Here is a 23,583-nt window from a genome sequence, read left to right as displayed (position 1 = left end):
TAGGCCATGTAGACTTTTGTGCCACAGCATTGAACATAGACTACATAATAGAGAGTTTATGTATATTACAGAGAGTAGTTCTAGATTATTATTGTGAGCTATGTAATCCACTTCTTCAACTGTTGTCATGGAAACATTGCTTTATTTGGGGGGGATGAGACTAAAGCATGTTAAGGGTGTCACGGGTATCGTCGGTGAAGGAGGACCAAAATGCAGCAGGACTGTGTTTGTTCATTTTGAACATTTATTAAATCAAAACGAACACAAAAACAACAAACAAGAGAACGAACGATCCACTGACAGTCTGGCAAGGCACAAGGCTAAACACAGAACAATTTCCCACAAATACACACCCAACTAATATAGGACTTCCAATCAAAGGCAACACCACACAGCTGCCTTCAATTGGAAGTCCACCCCAATTAACTCCACATAGAAACACACTTACTAGACTACACATAGAAATACATAAACATAGACCCTAAACCAAAAAACCCGGAAATACTAAATCAAACACCCTTTTACCAAAACACCACCCCGGACCACATAAAACAAATATCCTCTGCCACGTCCTGACCAAACTACAAGAACAATTAACCCTTATACTGGCCAGGATGTGACAGTACCCCCCCCTTAAAGGTGCTAACCCCGGAAGCACCTTAAAAAAAACAAAAAAAAACAACCCCAAACAACAAAACTACAATTCCCCCCTACTAAAGGGAGGGAAGGGAGGGTGGCTGCCGTCAACGACGGCACTGTGCTACACCCCCCCTCCCCAACCCACCTATATCTGGAGGTGGCTCCGGTTCTGGCCGTTCCAGGCAGTCGGGCCACTCTGGCAGCTCGGGGCAGTCTGGCCGCTCGGGGCGGTCCGGCGGCTCGGGACGGTCTGGCCGCTCCGGCGGTTCGGGGCGGGCCGCTCTGGCGGCTGTTGACTGGCGGGCAGCTCTGGCGGCTGTTGACTGGCGGACAGCTCTGGCGGCTGTTGACTGGCGGGCAGCTCTGGCGGCTGTTGACTGGCGGGCAGCTCTGGCGGCTGTTGACTGGCGGGCAGCTCTGGCGGCTGTTGACTGGCGGGCAGCTCTGGCGGCTGTTGACTGGCGGGCAGCTCTGGCGGCTGTTGAGGCTGGGTTTACGCACTTGAAGCCTGGTGCGTGGTGCTGGTACTGGGCGTACCAGATTGGGAACACGCACCTCCAGGCTAGTGCGGGGAGCGGGGAGCGGGAACAGGACGAGTCGGACTGGGTTGACGCACTTCCGGGTCCGCACGAGAGACAGGAGCTGGAAACCCAGGGCTATGGAGGCGCACAGTCGGTCTTGATCTTACCTCCTGCACAACCCGTCTTGGCTGGATGGAACTAGTAGCCCTGTACGAGCGGGGTGCTTGTACAGGGCAGACTGGGCTGTGCAGGGGCCTGATGGTAGCCGTGCGTAGAGCGGGAGTTGGGTAGCCTGGTCCTCGGAGGCGTACCGGCGACCAGATGTGCTGCGCAGGCATCCTCCTACCAGGCTGGATGCCCGCTCTAGCACGGCACCTACGAGGGGCTGGAATAACGTGCACCGGACTGTGCGTGCGTATGGGTGAGAGTGCGCTCCTCAGCGAAACATGGCACTCTCCACCTCATACGCTCCTCCATATAACTACGGGTAGCTGGCTTCCGGCTCTTCCTATGCCTAGCCAAACTACCCGTGTGCCCCCCCCAAAACATTTCTTGGGGGTGCCTCTCGTGCTTCAACGCCAGTCGTGTTCCTCGGAAACGTTCCCGGTCCATACCAGCCTTTCGCCTTTCCTCTCTCTCTCTCTTACCACCTGTCCCCATGGAAGGCGATCTTTTCCGGCTTGGATCTCCTCCCAAGTGTAGGAACCTTCTCCCTTCAAGATCTCCTCCCAAGTCCATCTCTCACCATAGTCCAACTCAAAATCCCACTGCTCCTTCCTCTGCTGCTTGGTCCTGGTTTGGTGGGAAATTCTGTCACGGGTATCGTCGGTGAAGGAGGACCAAAATGCAGCAGGACTGTGTTTGTTCATTTTGAACATTTATTACATCAAAACGAACACAAAAACAACAAACAAGAGAACGACCGATCCACTGACAGTCTGGCAAGGCACAAGGCTAAACACAGAACAATTTCCCACAAACACACAGACAAACACACCCAACTAATATAGGACTTCCAATCAAAGGCAACACCACACAGCTGCCTTCAATTGGAAGTCCACCCCAATTAACTCCACATAGAAACACACTTACCAGACTACACATAGAAATACATAAACATAGACCCTAAACCAAAAAACCCGGAAATACTAAATCAAACACCCTTTTACCAAAACACCACCCCGGACCACATAAAACAAATACCCTCTGCCACGTCCTGACCAAACTACAATAACAATTAACCCTTATACTGGCCAGGACGTGACAAAGGGTCAGTGATGTAGACGTAAAAGGAGAGAGCAAAAGAGAGCGTTGTGCTGTGACACAGGAGAGGAGCTGACTTTGGCCTTGTACACACACCAGAGTTTGAGTTGTTGAACCCATTGTAATTCCTTCAGAGTTAGTCTGTGTCGTCTCCTGTATTTTCATAATTTTCCATCAATTCGCAAGTGGTTGAATCTCATCAAAAGGAAACGGTGCCCCTCCATCTTAGTATACGGTTGAAGTCGGAAGTTTATACACTTTAGCCAAATACATTTAAACTCAGTTTTTCACAATTCCTGACATTTAATCCTAGTAAAAATTCCCTGTTTTAGGTCAGTTAGGATCACCACTTTATTTTAAGAATGTGAAATGTCAGAATAATAGTAGAGAGTGATTTATTTCAGCTTTTATTTCTTTCATCACATTCCCAGTGGGTCAGAAGTTTACATACACTCAATTCGTATTTGGTTGCATTGCCTTTAAATTGTTTAAACTTGGGTCAAACATTTCAGGTAGCCTTCCACAAGCTTCCCACAATAAGTTGGGTGAATTTTGGCCCATTCCTCCTGACAGAGCTGGTGTAACTGAGTCAGGTTGTAGCCCTCCTTGCTCGCACATGCTTTTTCAGTTCTGCCCACAAATGTTCTATAGGATTGAGGTCAGGGCTTTGTGATGGCCACTCCAATACCTTGACTTTGTTGTCCTAAAGCCATTTTGCCACAACTTTGGAAATATGCTTGGGGTCATTGTTCATTTGGATGATTCATTTGCGACCAAGCTTTAACTTCTTGACTGATGTCTTGAGATGTTGCTTCAATATATCCACATAATTTCCCCGCCTCATGATGCCATCTATTTTGTGAAGTGCACCAGTCCCTCCTGCAGCAAAGCACCCCCACAACATGATGCTGCCTCCCCCGTGCTTCACGGTTGGGATGGTGTTCTTCAACTTGCAAGCCTCCCCCTTTTTCCTCCAAACATAACGATGATAATGATGGCCAAACAGTTCTATTTTTGTTTCATCAGACCAGAGGACATTTCTCCAAAAAGTACGATCTTTGTCCCCATGTGCAGTTGCAAACCGTAGTCTGGCATTTTTATGGTGGTTTTGGAGAAGTGGCTTCTTCCTTGCAGAGCGGCCTTTCAGGTTATGTCGATATAGGACTCGTTTTACTGTGGATATAGGTACTTTTGTACCTGTTTCCTCCAGCATCTTCACAAGGTCCTTGGCTGTTGTTCTGGGATTGATTTGCACTTTTCGCACCAAAGTACATTCATCTCTAGGAGACAGAACGCCTCTCCATCCTGAGCAGTATGACAGCTGCGTGGTCCCATGGTGTTTATACTTGCGTACTATTGTTTGTACAGATGAACGTGGCACCTTCAGGCATTTGGAAATTGCTCCCAAGGATGAACCAGGCTTGTGGAGGTATACATTCTTTTTTCTTGGCTGATTTCTTTTGATTTTCCCATGATGTCAAGCAAAGAGGCACTGAGTTTGAAGGTAGGCCTTGAAATACATCCACAGGTACACCTCCAATTGACTCAAATGATGTCAATTAGCCTATCAGAAGCTTCTAAAGCCATGACATCATTTTCTGGAATTTTCCAAGCTGTTTAAAGGCACAGTCAACTTAGTGTATGTAAACTTCTGACCCACTGGAGTTGTGATACAGTGAATTATAAGTGAAATAATCTGTCTGTAAACAATTGTTGGAAAAATTACTTGTGTCATGCACAAAGTAGATGTCCTAACCGACTTGCCAAAACTATAGTTTGTTAACAAGGAATTTGTGGAGTGGTTGAAAAACGAGTTTTAATGACTCCAACTAAGTGTATGTAAATTTACGACTTCAACTGTATGTAGTCCATATATCTGATGCTGTCTGGAACAAAAGAATGACATGTTGCCGCCGTATCATTTTATTGATTGATGCCAGCAAGCATTTGGCCTCCCTTGATAAAAAAAATAATAATAATTAGCCAATCAGCGTTGAGCTGAGCTCAACTGTGGGTTGTCCTGGCGCAGCAAAACGCCTCCCAAGGGAGGCCAGTTTGGATTTGGCTTCCCACCAATCAAATCACATCCTAGGCAAAACGTCATCATTGTTGAAAAAACTTTTCTGTTTCTGGTTTGCTTGTGTTGATGTCCTGCAGTAGCTAGCTTGTTAAATCGGCCCTTTCCTCAGCCATGGATGGAGATGAGGATTTGGACTTGTGGTTTTAACTTAATCCTCTGTACAGGCCAAATGATTATGATGGCAATTCTGATGTAACCATAAATTCATATATTGTGCCACTGGCCTTTGAGGCTGCTGCCTACATACAGACTTGAAATCATTGGCCACTTTAATAAATGGATCACTAGTCACTTTAATAATGTTTACATATCTTGCATTACTCATCTCATATGTATATACTGTATTTTATACCATCTATTGCATCTTGCCTATGCCGCTCTGTCATTGCTCATCCATAGATTTATATGTAAATATTCTTATTCCATTCCTTTACTTAGATTTGTGTGTATTAGGTAGTTGTTGTGGAATTGTTAGATTATATGTTAGATATTAATTGATAGATATTGCTGCACTGTCGGAACTAGAAGCACAAGCATTTCGCTACACTCGCAATAACATCTGCTAACCATGTGTATGTGACCAATAAAATAATACGATTTGATTGAAGTTAAATATGTAGGCTAGTATAGGCTCACATTAACTAGCTAGCTAACTTAGCTGGTTCATTGTTGCCCATGCGAGGAAGTTAGGCTACCAAGCATTTTAGCTAGGTAGCCTATGAAAACAAAAACTAAAAGTGTACTGTATGACTGAGACATGGACCATTTTGCCAACATGAACGAGAGGAGGATGGCATTGGCGTTCAACTAGTCTACAAGTAGGATGAGTCAACTTTTAAAAGATTATTGCGCACACACACACACAAATAAGTACCATGGACAGCCACATGATATTTAGCAACGTTGATTGGACTAGATTGTTTTGGGTATCTTTAAGTTTGTTTTCAGTGTATTAAACTAAGCATGTATAGCCGTGTTGATTTGATGATGTTTAAATGTTTAAGTGTAAATGGTGCTGGAATAACGGAGCCAGTGCTCATGTTGTCTCTGTGCTGACTTGTGGGTAACTCTGTGGTTCTAAATCACTAGTTGTTTAGTAAACTGTCAAACATGAACTTGTTTGACAATGCTGCAGGCCATATACTGTAGCTGTTTATAACATGCGATATTTGCTTTGTGGGATTGACCGGACAGATGTGGCTCTCCGGTTTTGTGATGAAACAAACATATGCGTAGTTGAATTTATTCCGCCACTGTGTGATTGTAGTCTTTTTGTTGTCACAGCCTTGTTGTATATCACAGTGGCGTATGAAGGAATATGTTATAGAACAAACAAGGCAATTATCAGAACATAAGTTGTAACATGGCTGTTTTACTGGCTTGGCTTCCTCAGTGATTTTACCTACACACTGCTACTGCTCTCACTGCTTTTTATTTTTCTCCTCTCCTCTGGAGGGCCTCATCTTCCTCTACCCCTTATTCCCCCTGTCTTCTTATCATTGTTCCCTCCCTCCCTCCCCTCTGAGGCACATAGTTTCTCCCCTCTCTCAGGTTACTGAGCTCAGCTGGATTTATACGACTCAGTGCCAGAGCAGGTTGGTAGGATCTGTGTGTGTGTGTGTGTGTGTGTGTGTGTTCATGTGCGTGTTTTTTTTTTTTTATCAGAGGAGAGGAGTGTGCTTATCTCCATGACTACTGCCAACTGGAGCCTGTCTGGCTGTGGGAGTTCAGTCTACCCTGACAGCTAGCAGGCCTGTTGAATCAAATAACCCTTAGACACTATTTTAGGGATTGATATGTCGAGACACACGCACATGCACGCACACTTAATGAGTGTAAACCAGGTATTTTAGCAACCCAGTTGAACCTATCTAGAGGGGTAAACACAGAGATTAGAATCCTTTTATTTTGGTGTTTGGGTGAGGCCACGGACTGGTCCCACTATTATTTTTCTCTGTCTCTCCCTCTATCGCCATTGCCCTTTATCCTTCTCTCACTCTGTCTCTATCTCCATTAACTTTTCCCTCCCTCCCTCTGTCTCTCTCACGTTTAGCAAAGACAAAGCCACCATTGTTACCATGGCAATAGTGTTCATCTGACCTTCTTTCCCTGATGAGCTCTAATGGTTAATTGGTGACCCAGAATGCTTCAGAAGTGTCTGTCCCCGTTACACCCTGCCCCATTTTCCCAACACCCCCCACATACACATACACACCCCTCCTACCACCTCCAATCTGGCCTTACCTCAACGTCCCGTAGAGCATTTTATTGGGTACAGGACCTGTTGACGGGGCTGAATATACCACCCAAATGCATAGACCAACAATGTTTTATTTACGGTCTACATGAAGAGAAAGCTTGGGAATGCAGTGCTTTTGAATGTGGTTGGTTTTGTTGTTGGGTTAGGCTGTGGTTTGATTTTGTTTGATGATGTGATGAGCTTAGCTACAGTTGCAGCAGTTGAGTTAAGTTGAGTTATGGGTTATGTTGTAAATCTCTCACACTGATTACAGATCTTTTAGCTTGCCTTGTAGTATCATGTGACGTGCCGAGCGTGTTGGATGTGTATTTGTGTGTGTTGCGTGTTTGTACAGTAACATCCCAGAAATACAGCACCCTGCTAAAATTAGGTTCAGTGTGAGATGAGAGGTGAGAGTTTAACCCAGTCTTTAACCCAGTCTTAGAACTCGTGGCCTTTAAGACTGGGTTAGTGTGTGTGGAGAACAATAACCCTAAAGAAGGCACTGCATGCCGAAATGTTGGTTAGGTGCACCCATTGAATTGTTAGGAGCATATTTAGAGTGTGCGACTTTCTTTCTTTTTATACAGTTTACCCTCCGTTAGCCAGCACCTCAACAATAAATGTTGGCTTTGCGTCAGCTCATGGTTTTTACTACATAAAGATCATTAAGCGACACACTTTGAACTTTGTTTTCACCCCCATTAACATGTTCTCTCAAATTAATTTTGAATAATGGGAAATTATTTATGATGATTATCACTTTGGCTTCAGCATCAGGTGTTAACGAATTGTACTGTTTTCCCCTGATTCCTCTGTCGATTCATCTCTGCCAGTCTCAATGCATGATCCTCAGTCAATAACTCCATCTGATTGGCTGATTTGCCTCACTTTTGACCTCTGCCCTCTGCTACTTCCTGTCTGCTGCGCCTCACCTCTGGTCTCCCTCTCTCTGCAGGTAGGACAGGTGTGCTGGACGATCTCCTGCCAGAGTTTGATGTGGAGATTATGCCAGGTACGGCTGCTTGCCTCCTCATTCGCTGGCCACGGTCTGTCACTGTCTGTCTGTCTTTCTGTTAGTCTGTGTGTGATTATGCCAAAAATACGTTGTTCCCCTCAGTGACACCCCCTGCTGGCTCTGCTTACCTGTCATCGTACACCCCCCCCCTCCCCCTCCCCCCATGCTGCTCTCTCACTGTCCAATCATCTTCTGGGAATCTTGATTGATTTAACAACTGCAGAGGAAAGAACCAATCCGCTTGTGGCCTCATCTTATATTCTGCCTCTGCGCAGTCATGCGTTAACTCACTAGCTAGGTTTCCGTCCAATTTGCGGCAGATTTTCATGCGAATCTTCAAAAATCTGCATAAAACAATATTTCTTTATTTATAAATCCCTTTTTACATCAGCAGATGTCACAAAGTGCTTATACAGAAACCCAGCCTAAAACCCCAAACAGCAAGCAATGCAGATGTCAAAGCACAGTGGCTAGGAAAAACTCCCTAGAAAGGCTTGAGCCTAGGAAGAAACCTAGAGAGGAACCAGGCTCTGAGGGGTGGCCAGTCCTCTTCTGGTTGTGCCGGGTGGAGATTTATAAGAGTACATGGCCATTTAAGGCCAGATCGTTCTTCAAGACGTTCAAACATTCATAGATGACCAGCAGAACCAAATAATAATCACAGTGGTTGTAGAGGGTGCAACAGGTCAATACCTGTGGAGTAAATGTCAGTTGGCTGTCAGTTGGCTTTTCATAGCCGAGCATTCATTCATTCATTCATTCATTCATTCATTCATTCATTCATTCATATATATATATATATATATAGAGATAGAGATAGATAGATAGATCTCTATATATATATAGAGAGAGATATAGATAGATAGATCTCTATATATATATATAGAGAAAGTATATATATATATATATATATATATATATATATATATATATATATATATATACAGTGCCTTGCGAAAGTATTCGGCCCCCTTGAACTTTTCGACCTTTTGCCACATTTCAGGCTTCAAACATAAAGATATAAAACTGTCATTTTTTGTGAAGAATCAACAACAAGTGGGACACAATTATGAAGTGGAACGAAATTTATTGGATATTTCAAACTTTTTTAACAAATAAAAAACTGAAAAATTGGCCGTGCAAAATTATTCAGCCCCTTTACTTTCAGTGCAGCAAACTCTCTCCAGAAGTTCAGTGAGGATCTCTGAATGATCCAATGTTGACCTAAATGACTAATGATGATAAATAGAATCCACCTGTGTGTAATCAAGTCTCCGTATAAATGCACCTGCTCTGTGATAGTCTCAGAGGTCCGTTTAAAGCGCAGAGAGCATCATGAAGAACAAGGAACACACCAGGCAGGTCCGAGATACTGTTGTGGAGAAGTTTAAAGCCGGATTTGGATACAAAAAATATTTCCCAAGCTTTAAACATCCCAAGGAGCACTGTGCAAGCGATAATATTGAAATGGAAGGAGTATCAGACCACTGCAAATCTACGAAGACCCGGCCGTCCCTCTAAACTTTCAGCTCATACAAGGAGAAGACTGATCAGAGATGCAGCCAAGAGGCCCATGATCACTCTGGATGAACTGCAGAGATCTACAGCTGAGGTGGGAGACTCTGTCCATAGGACAACAATCAGTCGTATACTGCACAAATCTGGCCTTTATGGAAGAGTGGCAAGAAGAAAGCCATTTCTTAAAGATATCCATAAAAAGTGTCATTTAAAGTTTGCCACTAGCCACCTGGGAGACACACCAAACATGTGGAAGAAGGTGCTCTGGTCAGATGAAACCAAAATCGAACTTTTTGGCAACAATGCAAAAGGTTATGTTTGGCGTAAAAGCAACACAGCTCATCACCCTGAACACATCATCCCCACTGTGAAACATGGTGGTGGCAGCATCATGGATTGGGCCTGCTTTTCTTCAGCAGGGGCAGGGAAGATGGTTAAAAGTGATGGGAAGATGGATGGAGCCAAATACAGGACCATTCTGGAAGAAAACCTGATGGAGTCTGCAAAAGACCTGAGACTGGGACGGAGATTTGTCTTCCAACAAGACAATGTTCCAAAACATATAGCAAAATCTACAATGGAATGGTTCACAAATAAACATATCCAGGTGTTTGAATGGCCAAGTCAAAGTCCAGACCTGAATCCAATCAAGAATCTGTGGAAAGAACTGAAAATTGCTGTTCACAAACGCTCTCCATCCAACCTCACTGAGCTCGAGATGTTTTGCAAGGAGGAATGGGCAAAAATTTCAGTCTCTCGATGTGCAAAACTGATAGAGACATACCCCAAGCGACTTACAGCTGTAATCGCAGCAAAAGGTGGCGCTACAAAGTATTAACTTAAGGGGGCTGAATAATTTAGCACGCCCAATTTTTCCGTTTTTTTATTTGTTAATTTTATTTGAAATATCCAATAAATTTCGTTCCACTTCATGATTGTGTCCCACTTGTTGTTGATTCTTCACAAAAAATGACAGTTTTATATCTTTATGTTTGAAGCCGGAAATGTGGCAAAAGGTCGAAAAGTTCAAGGGGGCCGAATACTTTCGCAAGGCACTGTATATATCTATATATATATATATATAGAGAGAGAGACTACAGTCAAGCATCGATCATCATGTCACCAGAATAAGACCCTCGATATTTATTGGAAAGGAGCATCAAGCTCATCACGTGCACTATCACCACCTTATGAAGTTAATCGTAACTTATTTAATCTGTAGCCTAATAAACTGCATGGTTTCCCGAGTCGTAATGGAGGACCACACAACATATCTCGTGACTCCAAGTTACTTCGATACAGTTGAAGTCGGAAGTTTATATACACTTAGTTGGAGTCATTAAAACTCGTTTTTCAACCACTCCACAGATTTCTTGTTAACAAACTATAGTTTTGGCAAGTCAGTTAGGACATCTACTTTGTGCATGACACAAGTAATTTTTCCAACAATTGTTTACAGACAGATTATTTCACTTATAATTCACTGTATCACAATTCCAGTGAGTCAGAAGTTTACATACACTAAGTTGACTGTGCCTTTAAAAAGCTTGGAAAATTCCAGAAAATGATGTCATGGCTTTAGAAGCTTCTGATAGGCTAATTGACATAATTTGAGTCAATTGGAGGTGTACCTGTGGATGTATTTCAAGACCTACCTTCAAACTCAGTGCCTCTTTGCTTGACATCATAAGGAAATCAAAAGAAATCAGCCAAGACCTCAGAAAAAAAATTGTCTGGTTCATCCTTGGGAGCAATTTCCAAATGCCTGAAGGTACCACGTTCATCTGTACAAACAATAGTACACAAGTATAAACACCATGGGACCACGCAGCCGTCATACCGCTCAGGAAGGAGACCCGTTCTGTCTCCTAGAGATGAATGTACTTTGGTGCGAAAAGTGCAAATCAATCCCAGAACAACAGCCAAGGACCTTGTGAAGATGCTGGAGGAAACAGGTACAAAAGTATCTATATCCACAGTAAAACGAGTCCTATATCGGCATAACCTGAATGGTCACTCAACAAGTAAGAAGCCACTGCTCCAAAACCGCCATAAAAAAGCCAGACTACGGTTTGCAACTGCACATGGGGACAAAGATCGTACTTTTTGGAGAAATGTCCTCTGGTCTGACGAAACAAAAATAGAACTGTTTGGCCATAATGACCATTTATGTTTGGAGGAAAAAGGGGGAGGCTTGCAAGCCGAAGAACACCATCCCAACTGCGAAGCACGGGGGTGGCAGCATCATGTTGTGGGGGTGCTTTGCTGGAAGAGGGACTGGTGCACTTAACAAAATAGATGGCATCATGAGGATGGAAAATTATGTGGATATATTGAAGCAACATCTCAAGACATCAGTCAGGAAGTTAAAGCTTGGTCGCAAATGGGTCTTCCAAATGGACAATGACCCCAAGCATACTTCCAAAGTTGTGGCAAAATGGCTTAAGGACAACAAAGTCAAGGTATAGGGTGGCCATCACAAAGTCCTGACCTCAATCCTATAGAAAATTTGTGGGCAGAACTGTAAAAGCGTGTGCGAGCAAGGAGGCCTACAAACCTGACTCAGTTACACCAGCTCTGTCAGGAGGAATGAGCCACAATTCACCCAACTTATTGTGGAAAGCTTGTGGAAGGCTACCTGAAACATTTGACCCAAGTTTAAATTGTTTAAGGCAATGCTACCAAATACTAATTGAGTGTATGTGTGTATGTAAACTTCTGACCCACTGGGAATGTGATGAAAGAAATAAAAGCTGAATTAGATCATTCTCTCTACTATTATTCTGACATTTCACATTCTTAAAATTAAGTGGTGATCCTAACTGACCTAAGACAGGGAATTTTTTACTAGGATTAAATGTCTGGAATTGTGAAAAACGGACTAACTTTATATGATTATTATATCAATATTTGCGCATAAAGGCGTTTCCGCTGCCATTGCTCGCAATAATTAATTTTACCGACACAAAAAGATCCCACCATGTCGAGCAAACAAATTATCTGTCAGCATTTATAAAATGGAGGCCTTACTGTCTCAATCATATTCTTACTACAGTACTAAATGCATGGTGTGCATTTAATACCTCTCCTCAATCGAGCAGAATTATTCACAAGACACCCTACCCCCATATCTCTTTTGAAAATGAGATGTCTCTCTGAAGAGGTCCACTTGGTATGTGTTTTTTCACAAGGGGCTGACTGAAGTATTGACATTTTCATTTCTGCTTACGCCCTGACCAATTCATCATTAGTGTTGAGAGCCTTGTCGTGATGTGAGGCTGCGATAGGAGTGCAGGCCCAAGCCAGCAAGCTCTGCCTCTCTACACCCAGAGTGTTGGGGGGTTAATATGACCTTTTATGTCAATGGTTATTATAGACAGAGATGCAGAAGATGTAACTTGAGTGAGTCACATGTAGTTACTAACTCAATTAACAAGATGTGTATCTCTACTGTTTGTGGGATCTGTAGTCTTATTAATCTCTGTGTTTGTGTTCCAGAGTGGACGTTTGTGGGATCTGTAGTCCTGGGCAGTATCTTGTTCCTTTTGTTGATGGGGATCTGCTGGTGTCAGTGCTGTCCTCACTCGTGCTGCTGCTACCTCCGCTGCTGCTGCTGCCCCGACACCTGCTGTTGCCCACGTCACCGTGAGTAACACACACACACGCGCACAAACACATAACTACAAACACACACAGTCTTACATTCACTTGTTTCCTTTTTTAAAAGTTTAGGATTTTAATATTATTTGTCATTGTTTTCCAGTCTATGAGGCGGGGAAGATGGCAAAGAGTGGCCAGCCACCCCAGATTGCTGTGTACCCCCCCTACTATATCCCTGGGGTCCCCACCATGGTCCCCTTTGCCCCTCCGTCCCTCGCAGACCCTAAGATGCTCTCCTTCCCCTCAGTGGAGAAGAACCTAGCTGGGGGTGAGTGACCCGACCCACACCTGCGCTCGTCCTTTCAGTCTGCAGGACCTGGACAAGCCATTCTGCATTGTGGGAAATGCAGTTTTGCATGATATATCACAGTAACACTAACTAACATTTGTAGAGGGTCATCTGAGTTAACTAACCCTCTTCTGATGTCACTCTTCATTTTCTGTCTCTAAACTGGGTGGAGTTGTCTATGACTAGACGTGTGTGTATGTGTGTGGGTGGGTGATTTGGTGTGTGTGCATGGGTGCATTCATATGTTCATGTGTGAGGGGTGTGTGTGCGTGTGTGTTTTTGTTTGTGTAATTGGGTTTTTACTGTGCCCATAGTGGCTTTTATCCTTGATATAAGTGTGTGTGGGTGTGTGCGTCTGTGTCTACAGTACGCAGTGGCTATCGTCTCCAGCCCAATCACAGTCAGGACTCTATGAAGGTTCTGTACTACGTGGAGAAGGAGCTGGGACAGTTTCCCTCTGCCAAGATGGCTCCTCCACAATGTAAGCCTGAATGGAGTCAGTAGTTCCCCTAAAATCACCACGCGTGCATGTCTGTGTATTTGTCTCGGTCTGTGTTTAATGTGTGTGTATGTATGTGTCTTTGTTAGTGCTTGTGTAAAGGTTTGTGTCCTCTGTGGTGGCTAATTTCTGTATTACCAAATGAGGAGAGACAAACTTCACACCAGTCAGAGTTATACTTAACCTCTATGGGCTAGGTGGGACACTTGCGTCCCACCTACTCAACAGCCAATGGAATCCCGTGGCGTGATATTCAAATACCTTAGAAATGCTATTACTTCAATTTCTCAAACATGACTATTTTACACCATTTTAAAGACAAGACTCTCGTTAATCTAACCACACTGTCCGATTTCAAAAAGGCTTTACAACGAAAGCAACATTAGATTATGTCAGCAGAGTACCCAGCCAGAAATAATCAGACACCCATTTTTCAAGCTACATTTACATTTACATTTAAGTCATTTAGCAGACGCTCTTATCCAGAGCGACTTACAAATTGGTGCATTCACCTTATGATATCCAGTGGAACAACCACTTTACAATAGTGCATCTAAATCTTTTAGGGGGGGGTTAGAAGGATTACTTTATCCTATCCTAGGTATTCCTTAAAGAGGTGGGGTTTCAGGTGTCTCCGGAAGGTGGTGATTGACTCCGCTGTCCTGGCGTCGTGAGGGAGCATGTTCCACCATTGGGGTGCCAGAGCAGCGAACAGTTTTGACTGGGCTGAGCGGGAACTGTGCTTCCTCAGAGGTAGGGGGGCCAGCAGGCCAGAGGTGGATGAACGCAGTGCCCTTGTTTGGGTGTAGGGCCTGATCAGAGCCTGAAGGTATGGAGGTGCCGTTCCCTTCACAGCTCCATAGGCAATCACCATGGTCTTGTAGCGGATGCGAGCTTCAACTGGAAGCCAATGGAGAGAGCGGAGGAGCGGGGTAGCATATAATGTCACAAAAACCAAAACCACAGCTAAATGCAGCACTAACCTTTGATGATCTTCATCAGATGACACTCCTAGGACATTATGTTATACAATACATGCATGTTTTGTTCAATCAAGTTCATATTTATATCAAAACCAGCTTTTTACATTAGCATGTGACTAGCATTCCCACCGAACACTTCCGGTGAATTTACTAAATTACTCATGATAAACGTTCACAAAAAACATAAGAATTATTTTAAGAATTATAGATACAGAACTCCTTTATGCAATCGTGGTGTCCGATTTTAAAATAGCTTTTCGGTGAAAGCACATTTTGCAATATTCTGAGTAGATAGCCCGGCCATCACAGGCTAGCTATTTTGACACCCACCAAGTGTGGTACTCACCAAACTCAGAATTACTATTAGAAAAATTGGATTACCTTTGCTATTCTTCGTCAGAATGCACTCCCAGGACTTCTACTTCAATAACAAATGTTGGTTTGGTTCCAAATAATCCATAGTTATATCCAAATAGCGGCGTTTTGTTCGTGCGTTCAAGACACTATCCGGAGGGTAAAGAAGGGTGACGCGCCCGACGCGTTTCGTGACAAAAAAATTCAAAATATTCCATTACCGTACTTCGAAGCATGTCAAACGCTGTTTAAAATCAATTTTTATGCGATTTTTCTCGTAAAAAAGCCATAATATTCCGACCGGGAAACCCTGTTTTCGTTCAAAGACGAAAAAATAAAAACATGGTGTCGGCTCGTGCATGCGCCCCAGTCTCATTGTTCTCAGATCGACCACTATCCAAATGCGCTACTGTTTTTCAGCCATGGCCTGCAAAGTCACCATTCATCGTTCTGGCGCCTTCTGAGAGCCTATGGGAGCGTTAGAAAATGTCACGTTATGCCAGAGATCCCCTGTTTTGGTTAGAGATGATCAAGAAGGCCAAGAAATAGTCAGAGAGAGCGCTTTCTGTTTGGAATCTTCTCAGGTTTTGGCCTGCCAAATGAGTTCTGTTATACTCACAGACACCATTCAAACAGTTTTAGAAACTTTAGGGTGTGTTCTATCCAAATCAATCAATTATATGCATATTCTAGTTACTGGGCAGGAGTAGTAACCAGATTAAATCGGGTACATTTTTTATCCGGCCGTGCAAATACTGCCCCCTATCCCCAACAGGTTAAACTACATCTTTAATTATAAGAGCTTTGCATTAGCACTTGACTTTCAACGATTCGCCATTTCTAATGAACCGTTGAGAGTGTCAACACAATGGCTACTGAGATCTTTTATAGCAAAGATCCACCCCCCTTTGACATGACAAACCACAGATATTTAGGAACTGTTCACAAAGAAAGACTTTTACTTTAGAGAGGAGTATCCACAGCCAGATAGCATTCGCTATAAATTATCGTTCAGTTTGGTCCCTATGACGAGGTTCTAATCTCGTTCCTGGTACTTCATAGTACAAAAACACCAACTCATCCAATGGCATATATCAATTGTCAACTCTAGATACTCCCATCTCAAGTAAACCCCCTCTTGACCCCACTCCTGGACAAGCTCACTGAGGGGAGTGAGCCTCTAGGTCATACACTATCCCAGGATAAGTGCAAGATCTGAGAGAGGACATACAATGGTTCCAGACACTGCCATACACCTCCCCCCAATAGAAAAGGAGGGAGTGACTTGCGCACAGACATTGTGGAGACAAGTAATTGGTTCCCCATTAATCACGCCATCCCTTCACATGGTTTAAGAATAGGTAAAGACACATTCACATATGAAGACAATGTTCCATTCTGTCCTCTTCCCTTTCTGATATTCTGCATAGCACCAGGGACATGTGGAAGACAAGCCTGACCTCTCCCCTATCTGGGCCCCAAGTGACTGAGCCCTAGCTAAGGAAAAGTGCAACTCCCAACACCAGAGTCCAAAGGGATACATTCTAATGACAAGTATCTCACATAAGCATATTATGCAAATAAAACATCTTAATTATCTATGTCACCCAACTAATTCTGATTCATCCACCACACCTCTTCATCAGAAACCCTCCGTTACATTCTCCATTAACTATTGATTTCGCCATTAATAACAAACTAACCCTAAATACACTGAATGTCATTAATTCCATCTATCCATTTGTGTTGAATCAGTCAAATGTTGTTTGGTAACATTTTAAGGACTACTTATAAACTGCTTATAAACCATTATTAAATGATTTATTATCCATTTATCCATTTGTAAACTTTATCAACATTAGTAAGTTCAACACATTTTTGGTCAATGTTATCTGTATTATCATAATGTTTATCAGAAGGTTTTTAAGTAGACAATCAAATAGTAATACCATTAGGTTACACTGACCATTGAGGCGGGATGATATCACTCAAACACATTTGGCCATGGATGGTGATTTACTCTAGATGAAAGACATCAGTGCACGTATTGATTGGACTGCTGCATTTTAATCTGATACTATTAGATGGCATGGTTCTCTATTTCACATGAAAGTTCATTTCCATACCAGTAATGTAAGAAGGTTTAGTAATTGTTTGTAAACACACATATTTATGAATTGCCGTGGAAAGCATCTTGTCATTGTAAATTCCAATTAGGCGGAGGAAGACAGCCCTTTGGCTGGTGTGTTCCATGGAACGCATTCCCATTCTATGTATTCTGTTTCTATGGGTGGCATATTGTAATTTCATTATTGGCCCAGATTCCTTCTATAATGTCTCTCTCAAGATGTAAACTAAGAGCAACATACCATGAGAGCCATCAGCAAAAGCATTTGCTTTGAAAATCGGCAGTCTATATTTACACAATGGCTATCAATGTTATTTGCATTAGTTTTGGTGATATTTGATGATGTGTCTGTGACTCGATTAGAAGTGTTGATGCATAGTGATAATGGTGGTGTACTGTAGATGCCGTAGATCAGTTCAGATTCAAAACACTATTGTATAAACTTTTCTTGAAAGCAGTAAAAGTCTCTATAGTAATGTATTGTCCCAGCAGCCAGTAGCCTATCAGAGCTCAGCTCTCTGCATGAGGGAGGGGACACGGATTTCCGGCAGACCTATCGGACAGTCCAGATGAAAGCTCTCCCGCCCATCGCTGACCTAGATGACCAATCAGAACTCATGGTAGCTCCCGTGCACAACAGTCGTCGACCCAGGCATTACCGTGGCAACGACACGGATGACGAACATAATAGCAGGTACCACTGAGTGTGATTGTAACTGTAAGACTGTGTGAGGACTGTCTCTACAGTTCTCAAGATACGTTGTGTGTGTCTGTGTGTGGGAGAAAGAGAAGAGGATGTTGTATATGTATTGTATATTGCATTCCTGATTATCTTGTATTTAGTGTAGGACTAAAATGTTAGTTAGCACTGTGCATCTGTTATGTACTCTGATTCCCTGTGTTTCAGGTGGAACCCTCGCTCTGTGCACCTGGAGAGGAAGACATTGGGCACCAGGGGGCGTACCGGCTCTCTGGATGAGTTGGAGGAGTTTTCTATGTCCTACGGCCCCCGTGCCTGGAGGGGCGAGCCCCGAGACCAGGACAGGGACTACGACCTGGCGCTACGGGTGCGAGAGCACTATCCTCCCTACTGGGACCACAGACCCCCTCGCCGTTTTCATGGAGACCAGGACAACAACTGGCACCCCCGCCGCAGCCCCCCTCCCTCGCCGCAGAAGAGGAGGGACACGTGGGATGGCGATCGCAATCGGCCCTCTCGCCCCCACCAGCACACCCATGGGGAGAGGGGTTACGATTACGTTTTCCTCAATGACCTATTGGAGCATAAGGCGAGGGGGAGGGCAGGAGAGAAGGGGGAGAGGGGCGAGAGACGAAAGGGGTGGGCTGATGAGGATAGTGACACTCCCTCCAAGGGCAGTGATGGTTTCTACAGACAGTCATCTAGCACCCGGCCCGAGGAGGAGGACTCTTTGCCTCCATACTCGGAGCAGAAGGTGGAAAGGTATCAGACGATCAACCCAACCGCTGAACGTTACCGCACGGTCGAACCGCCCTCAGAACGGTACCGGACCACTGACCCGTCCATGCAACCGTTCTCCTACACCCGTCCCCCTAAAGGACTAGCACACGCCGTACAGGGGGCCCGAGAGGATAGGGACAGGAACCGAAATATGGTGAGTTACCTGTAGGAGGATCAAGTTGAAGAACCCCCCCCTCTCAGGTTGTCACAGATAGAAGAGCTCAGACGTAGCAAGCCTAACAACTCTAACAGTCTCTAACAGACTGCCAGCTGTATACCCACCCCAGTGTCTTAGTATTACACCAACTGGCCATGGTTAGCATCTTTATTTTATATCAGTGGGTGTTGTACATATTTTTTTTAACTATATAAATCAAAACATTTTCTAAAAGTATTCCATGTTGATTGATTGTTATGTGAAAAAAAGAGTCAAAGCACTATTTATGTCATTTTTATCTATATTTTGTAAATAATGTAATGTTTAATGCTTTATTTTAGAGGAAAAAGGTCAAATCTTAATGCCAACAAGAATGTATGTTACTGTATGTGATTGTATCTTTCTTGTGGAACTCAGACATTACTAACAGACCATGACCTGCATGATTGGTGTGGATCCCCTCACTGACCAGGCCTGACTAATCGAGCATGTGCAACATGATTGCAGGATATCTAACGTGTGGCTCTTGGTGTATTTCTTTAACAGACCCCTGCTCTGAGCAGAGACTCTCTCACAGTTTGATACACCAGAGAGAACCCAAGCCCGTGCCTGCACAGCACTGCACTGCCAATATTGAGAATCACACGTCACTCACTTAAAACATCATGCATCAGCTTGGTAGAGACTAACTGCACATCAGGCATCAACCACATGGAGAGAGGCGTATCCAATAGAAGGCTTCTTTCCACAGAAGGATTGGAAGGCACCTTGCATGGATCATGAAAAGACAATGGAATGTGCATTGTTTATGCATGAATTGAGGAACATTTGGAAAATATTATTGTATGTGTTTAGCGTGCATGCATATATACCATTTCAATGGGTATGTACAGTGAGGGAAAAAAGTATTTGACCCCTGCTGATTTTGTACGTTTGCCCACTGACAAAGAAATGATCAGTCTATAATTTTAATGGTAGGTTTATTTGAACAGTGAGAGACAGAATAACAACAAAAAAATCCAGAAAAACGCATGTCAAAAATGTTATAAATTGATTTGCATTTTAAGGAGGGAAATAAGTATTTTACCCCCTCTCAATCAGAAAGATTTCTGGCTCCCAGGTGTCTTTTATACAGGTAACGAGCTGAGATTAGGAGCACACTCTTAAAGGGAGTGCTCCTAATCTCAGTTTGTTGCCTGTATAAAAGACACCTGTCCACAGAAGCAATCAATCAATCAGATTCCAAACTCTCCACCATGGCCAAGACCAAAGAGCTCTCCAAGGATGTCAGGGACAAGATTGTAGACCTACACAAGGCTGGAATGGGCTACAATACCATCGCCAAGCAGCTTGGTGAGAAGGTGACAACAGTTAGTGCGATTATTCGCAAATGGAAGAAACACAAAAGAACTGTCAATCTCCCTCGGCCTGGGGCGCCATGCAAGATCTCACCTCGTGGAGTTGCAATGATCATGAGAACGGTGAGGAATCAGCCCAGAACTACACGGGAGGATATTGTCAATGATCTCAAGGCAGCTGGGACCATAGTCACCAAGAAAACAATTGGTAACACACTATGCCGTGAAGGACTGAAATCCTGCAGCGCCCGCAAGGTCCCCCTGCTCAAGAAAGCACATATACATGCCCGTCTGAAGTTTGCCAATGAACATCTGAATGACTCAGAGGACAACTGGGTGAAAGTGTTGTGGTCAGATGAGACAAAAATGGAGCTCTTTGGCATCAACTCAACTCGCCGTGTTTGGAGGAGGAGGAATGCTGCCTATGACACCAAGAACACCATCCTCACCGTCAAACATGGAGGTGGAAACATTATGCTTTGGGGGTGTTTTTCTGCTAAGGGGACAGGACAACTTCACCGCATCAAAGGGACGATGGATGGGGCCATGTACCGTCAAATCTTGGGTGAGAACCTCCTTCCCTCAGCCAGGGCATTGAAAATGGGTCGTGGATGGGTATTCCAGCATGACAATGACCCAAAACACACGGCCAAGGCAACAAAGGAGTGGCTCAAGAAGAAGCACATTAAGGTCCTGGAGTGGCCTAGCCAGTCTCCAGACCTTAATCCCATAGAAAATCTGTGGAGGAAGCTGAAGGTTCGAGTTGCCAAACGTCAGCCTCGAAACCTTAATGACTTGGAGAAGATCTGCAAAGAGGAGTGGGACAAAATCCCTCCTGAGATGTGTGCAAACCTGGTGGCCAACTACAAGAAACGTCTGACCTCTGTGATTGCCAACAAGGGTTTTACCACCAAGTACTAAGTCATGTTTTGCAGAGGGGTCAAATACTTATTTCCCTCATTAAAATGGAAATCATTTTATAACATTTTTGACATGCGTTTTTCTGGATTTTTTTGTTGTTATTCTCTCTCACTGTTCAAATAAACCTACCATTAAAATTATAGATTGATCGTTTTGTTGTCAGTGGGCAAACGTACAAAATCAGCAGGGGATCAAATACTTTTTTCCCTCAATGTATGGGTGCAGCGTGTGTGTATGTGCACCGTTTGCCCATATTCAGGTTAATCTGTCATCTCAAACCAAGCATTCCACAGAGCAGTCCCCCTCTCTCACCTACACAACATGGTTACAGTTCCCATAAAGTTACCCTGACAATAATGATGCAATTAGGGGTTAGGGGTATTTGTATGTATCGATAGGTATTATTAGGTGTGGGGGAGAGTTGGGACAAGGGATTAAAAAAAAGTTAGGTAAAGAAGTAATCAAAGAAACTTAATAGGATCATAATGTGTGCAAAAGTGCTGGATTGTTTCAGAAATGATCTGTATTCACCAATTGGTCATTATAATTAGACCTCAAATACCCCCACCCCAAATGCCCAAAATGTTATCACGCTATAGGAAACACAAAATAGGTGTCAATTGGGCCTATAAAATGGCAACTCAGGTTCACCTGTCTCCATTGTGTGTGTGTGTGTCATATACTGTACATACTGAGCTTGAATTTGTATTACAGATTTGCAATTGAACTGTAATGCTATTCTGTATTAGCCCACAGTATTGAACTGTGGTTTGAAAATGCCATTCAAGCCAGAGCAGATGTTTGTATTTCACTTGTTTGACATTGATGATTTTGATAAACACCTGTTGCCCATCTTAGATTGTGCCATTGTGTGTGATTATTACATGATGTTATGTGTATGTACATTGGATATGGAGTGTTTGTATCTTATCGCTTATCTACGTTAACTGCTTAATACACACACAGCGCTTGCTAACAACTTTCTTCACACACAACAGATTCACAACTCTTAACACCCTTCTCTGACAATGACCATTCATTTTGCACATTCTCACACATGCACAGGTGAAACAACAAACCACTTATACCATATCTCTTATTTCCCAAGACACATATCTGTGGCTGAAATACAGGGAGCTCCAAAAGTATTGTGACAGTTATTTGTTTTGGCTCTGTACTCCAGCAATTTGCATTTGAAATGATACTATGACTGAGGTTAAAATGCAGACTGGCAGCTTTAATTTGAGGGCATTTTGAGTCGTATTGGGTGAACTGTTTAGAAATTACAGCACTTTTTGTACATAGTCCCCCCCCCATTTTAGGGAAGAAAAAGTATTGGGACAAATTCACTTGTGTGTATTAAAGTAGTCAAGTTTCGTATTTGGTCCCATATTCAAAGCACGCAATGACTACATCAAGCTTGTGACTCTACACATTTGTTGGATGCATTTGCTTGTTTGTTTGGGTTGTTTCTCAAATGATTTTGCGCCCAATAGAAATGAATGGTAAATGTTGGAGTCACTTTCATTGTAAATAAGAATAGAATATGTTTCTAAACACTTCCACGACACTACCATGATTACAGATTGTCCTGAATGAATTGTGAATAATGATGCAAGTTAGACGCACAAATACCACCAAGACATGCTAACCTCTCACCATTACAATAACAGGTGAGATTAACATTTTTGGGTGGCTATGATATTTGTGTCTGTACTTTTCTCACTCATTATTCACGATTTACTCAGGATAATAATAATAGGTAGGAATATGGGACCAAATACTAAACTTTTGACTACTTTAATAGACATAAGGAAATTTGTTCCGTTACTTTTGGTCCCCTAAAATATGGGGACCATGTACAAAAAGCTCAGTAATTTCTAAACAGTTTATCTGAAAGTACCCTCAAATTAAAGCTGCCAGTCTGCACTTTAACCTAATTTCAAATCCAAATGCTGGAGTACAGAGCCAAATCAACAACCAAAAATGTCACTGTCTCAATACTTTGGAGCTCCCTGTATCTGTCGCTTCTGAATGTGGGACAACACTGAATATTGATCAATATGCTGACCATGACAAGGGGAAATAGAGTGTAGCAGGAAATATGACAGGATTATAGATTCCACAAGTCAGACCAAGATGCATCCTTTCCAGGATGACATCACAATACCAGGAAGGAAGCTTTCGCTTCAGCATCTGGTCTTCACAGATGCAGAATCCCTCTTCAATGTAAAATTGAGTGCTTTGCATTTATAAAACATTTTTCTCAAGGTCTCAAAGCGCTTTACTTTGGGTCCAGAAGAGCTCTTGAGAGTGAAACTAAAGCTGGCATGTTGTTGTGTTGAGTGAATAAAGCTTGCTTACATGTTGGAGAGAAAAGGGGAAAACTATTAACACAAAAGCACTCCCACGCTTGTTTAACATCACCACCCTTCAAAGCTGGGGCTTGGCCAAACTTCATAGAGTGACTGTCTAC

General features: G+C 43.2%; 1 protein-coding gene across 4 annotated transcripts in view; it reads left to right on the top strand.

Moving 5' to 3' along the window:
• The window catches only part of LOC106581962 (immunoglobulin-like domain-containing receptor 2), a 37,289-nt gene extending 17,480 nt beyond the window's left edge, over nt 1-19,809 (top strand). Inside the window, exons 3-9 of one of the 4 annotated variants that reach the window (XM_045704560.1) lie at nt 7,701-7,757; nt 12,777-12,923; nt 13,042-13,206; nt 13,595-13,708; nt 17,684-17,885; nt 18,099-18,825; nt 19,375-19,809. In XM_045704560.1, the coding sequence (XP_045560516.1) occupies nt 7,701-7,757; nt 12,777-12,923; nt 13,042-13,206; nt 13,595-13,708; nt 17,684-17,885; nt 18,099-18,825; nt 19,375-19,410 (1,448 nt within the window). In that variant the 3' untranslated portion in view covers nt 19,411-19,809. The remainder of the gene's footprint in view (nt 1-7,700; nt 7,758-12,776; nt 12,924-13,041; nt 13,207-13,594; nt 13,709-17,683; nt 17,886-18,098; nt 18,826-19,374) is intronic. The other 3 variants (XM_014164547.2, XM_014164548.2, XM_014164549.2) reach the window with 3 other exon arrangements.
• Nucleotides 19,810-23,583: the final 3,774 nt, after the last annotated feature.

This window comes from Salmo salar, chromosome ssa21 (genome assembly GCF_905237065.1).
Source record: "Salmo salar chromosome ssa21, Ssal_v3.1, whole genome shotgun sequence".
NCBI lineage: Eukaryota > Metazoa > Chordata > Actinopteri > Salmoniformes > Salmonidae > Salmo > Salmo salar.
This window is presented reverse-complemented; position numbering and strand designations above follow the sequence as displayed.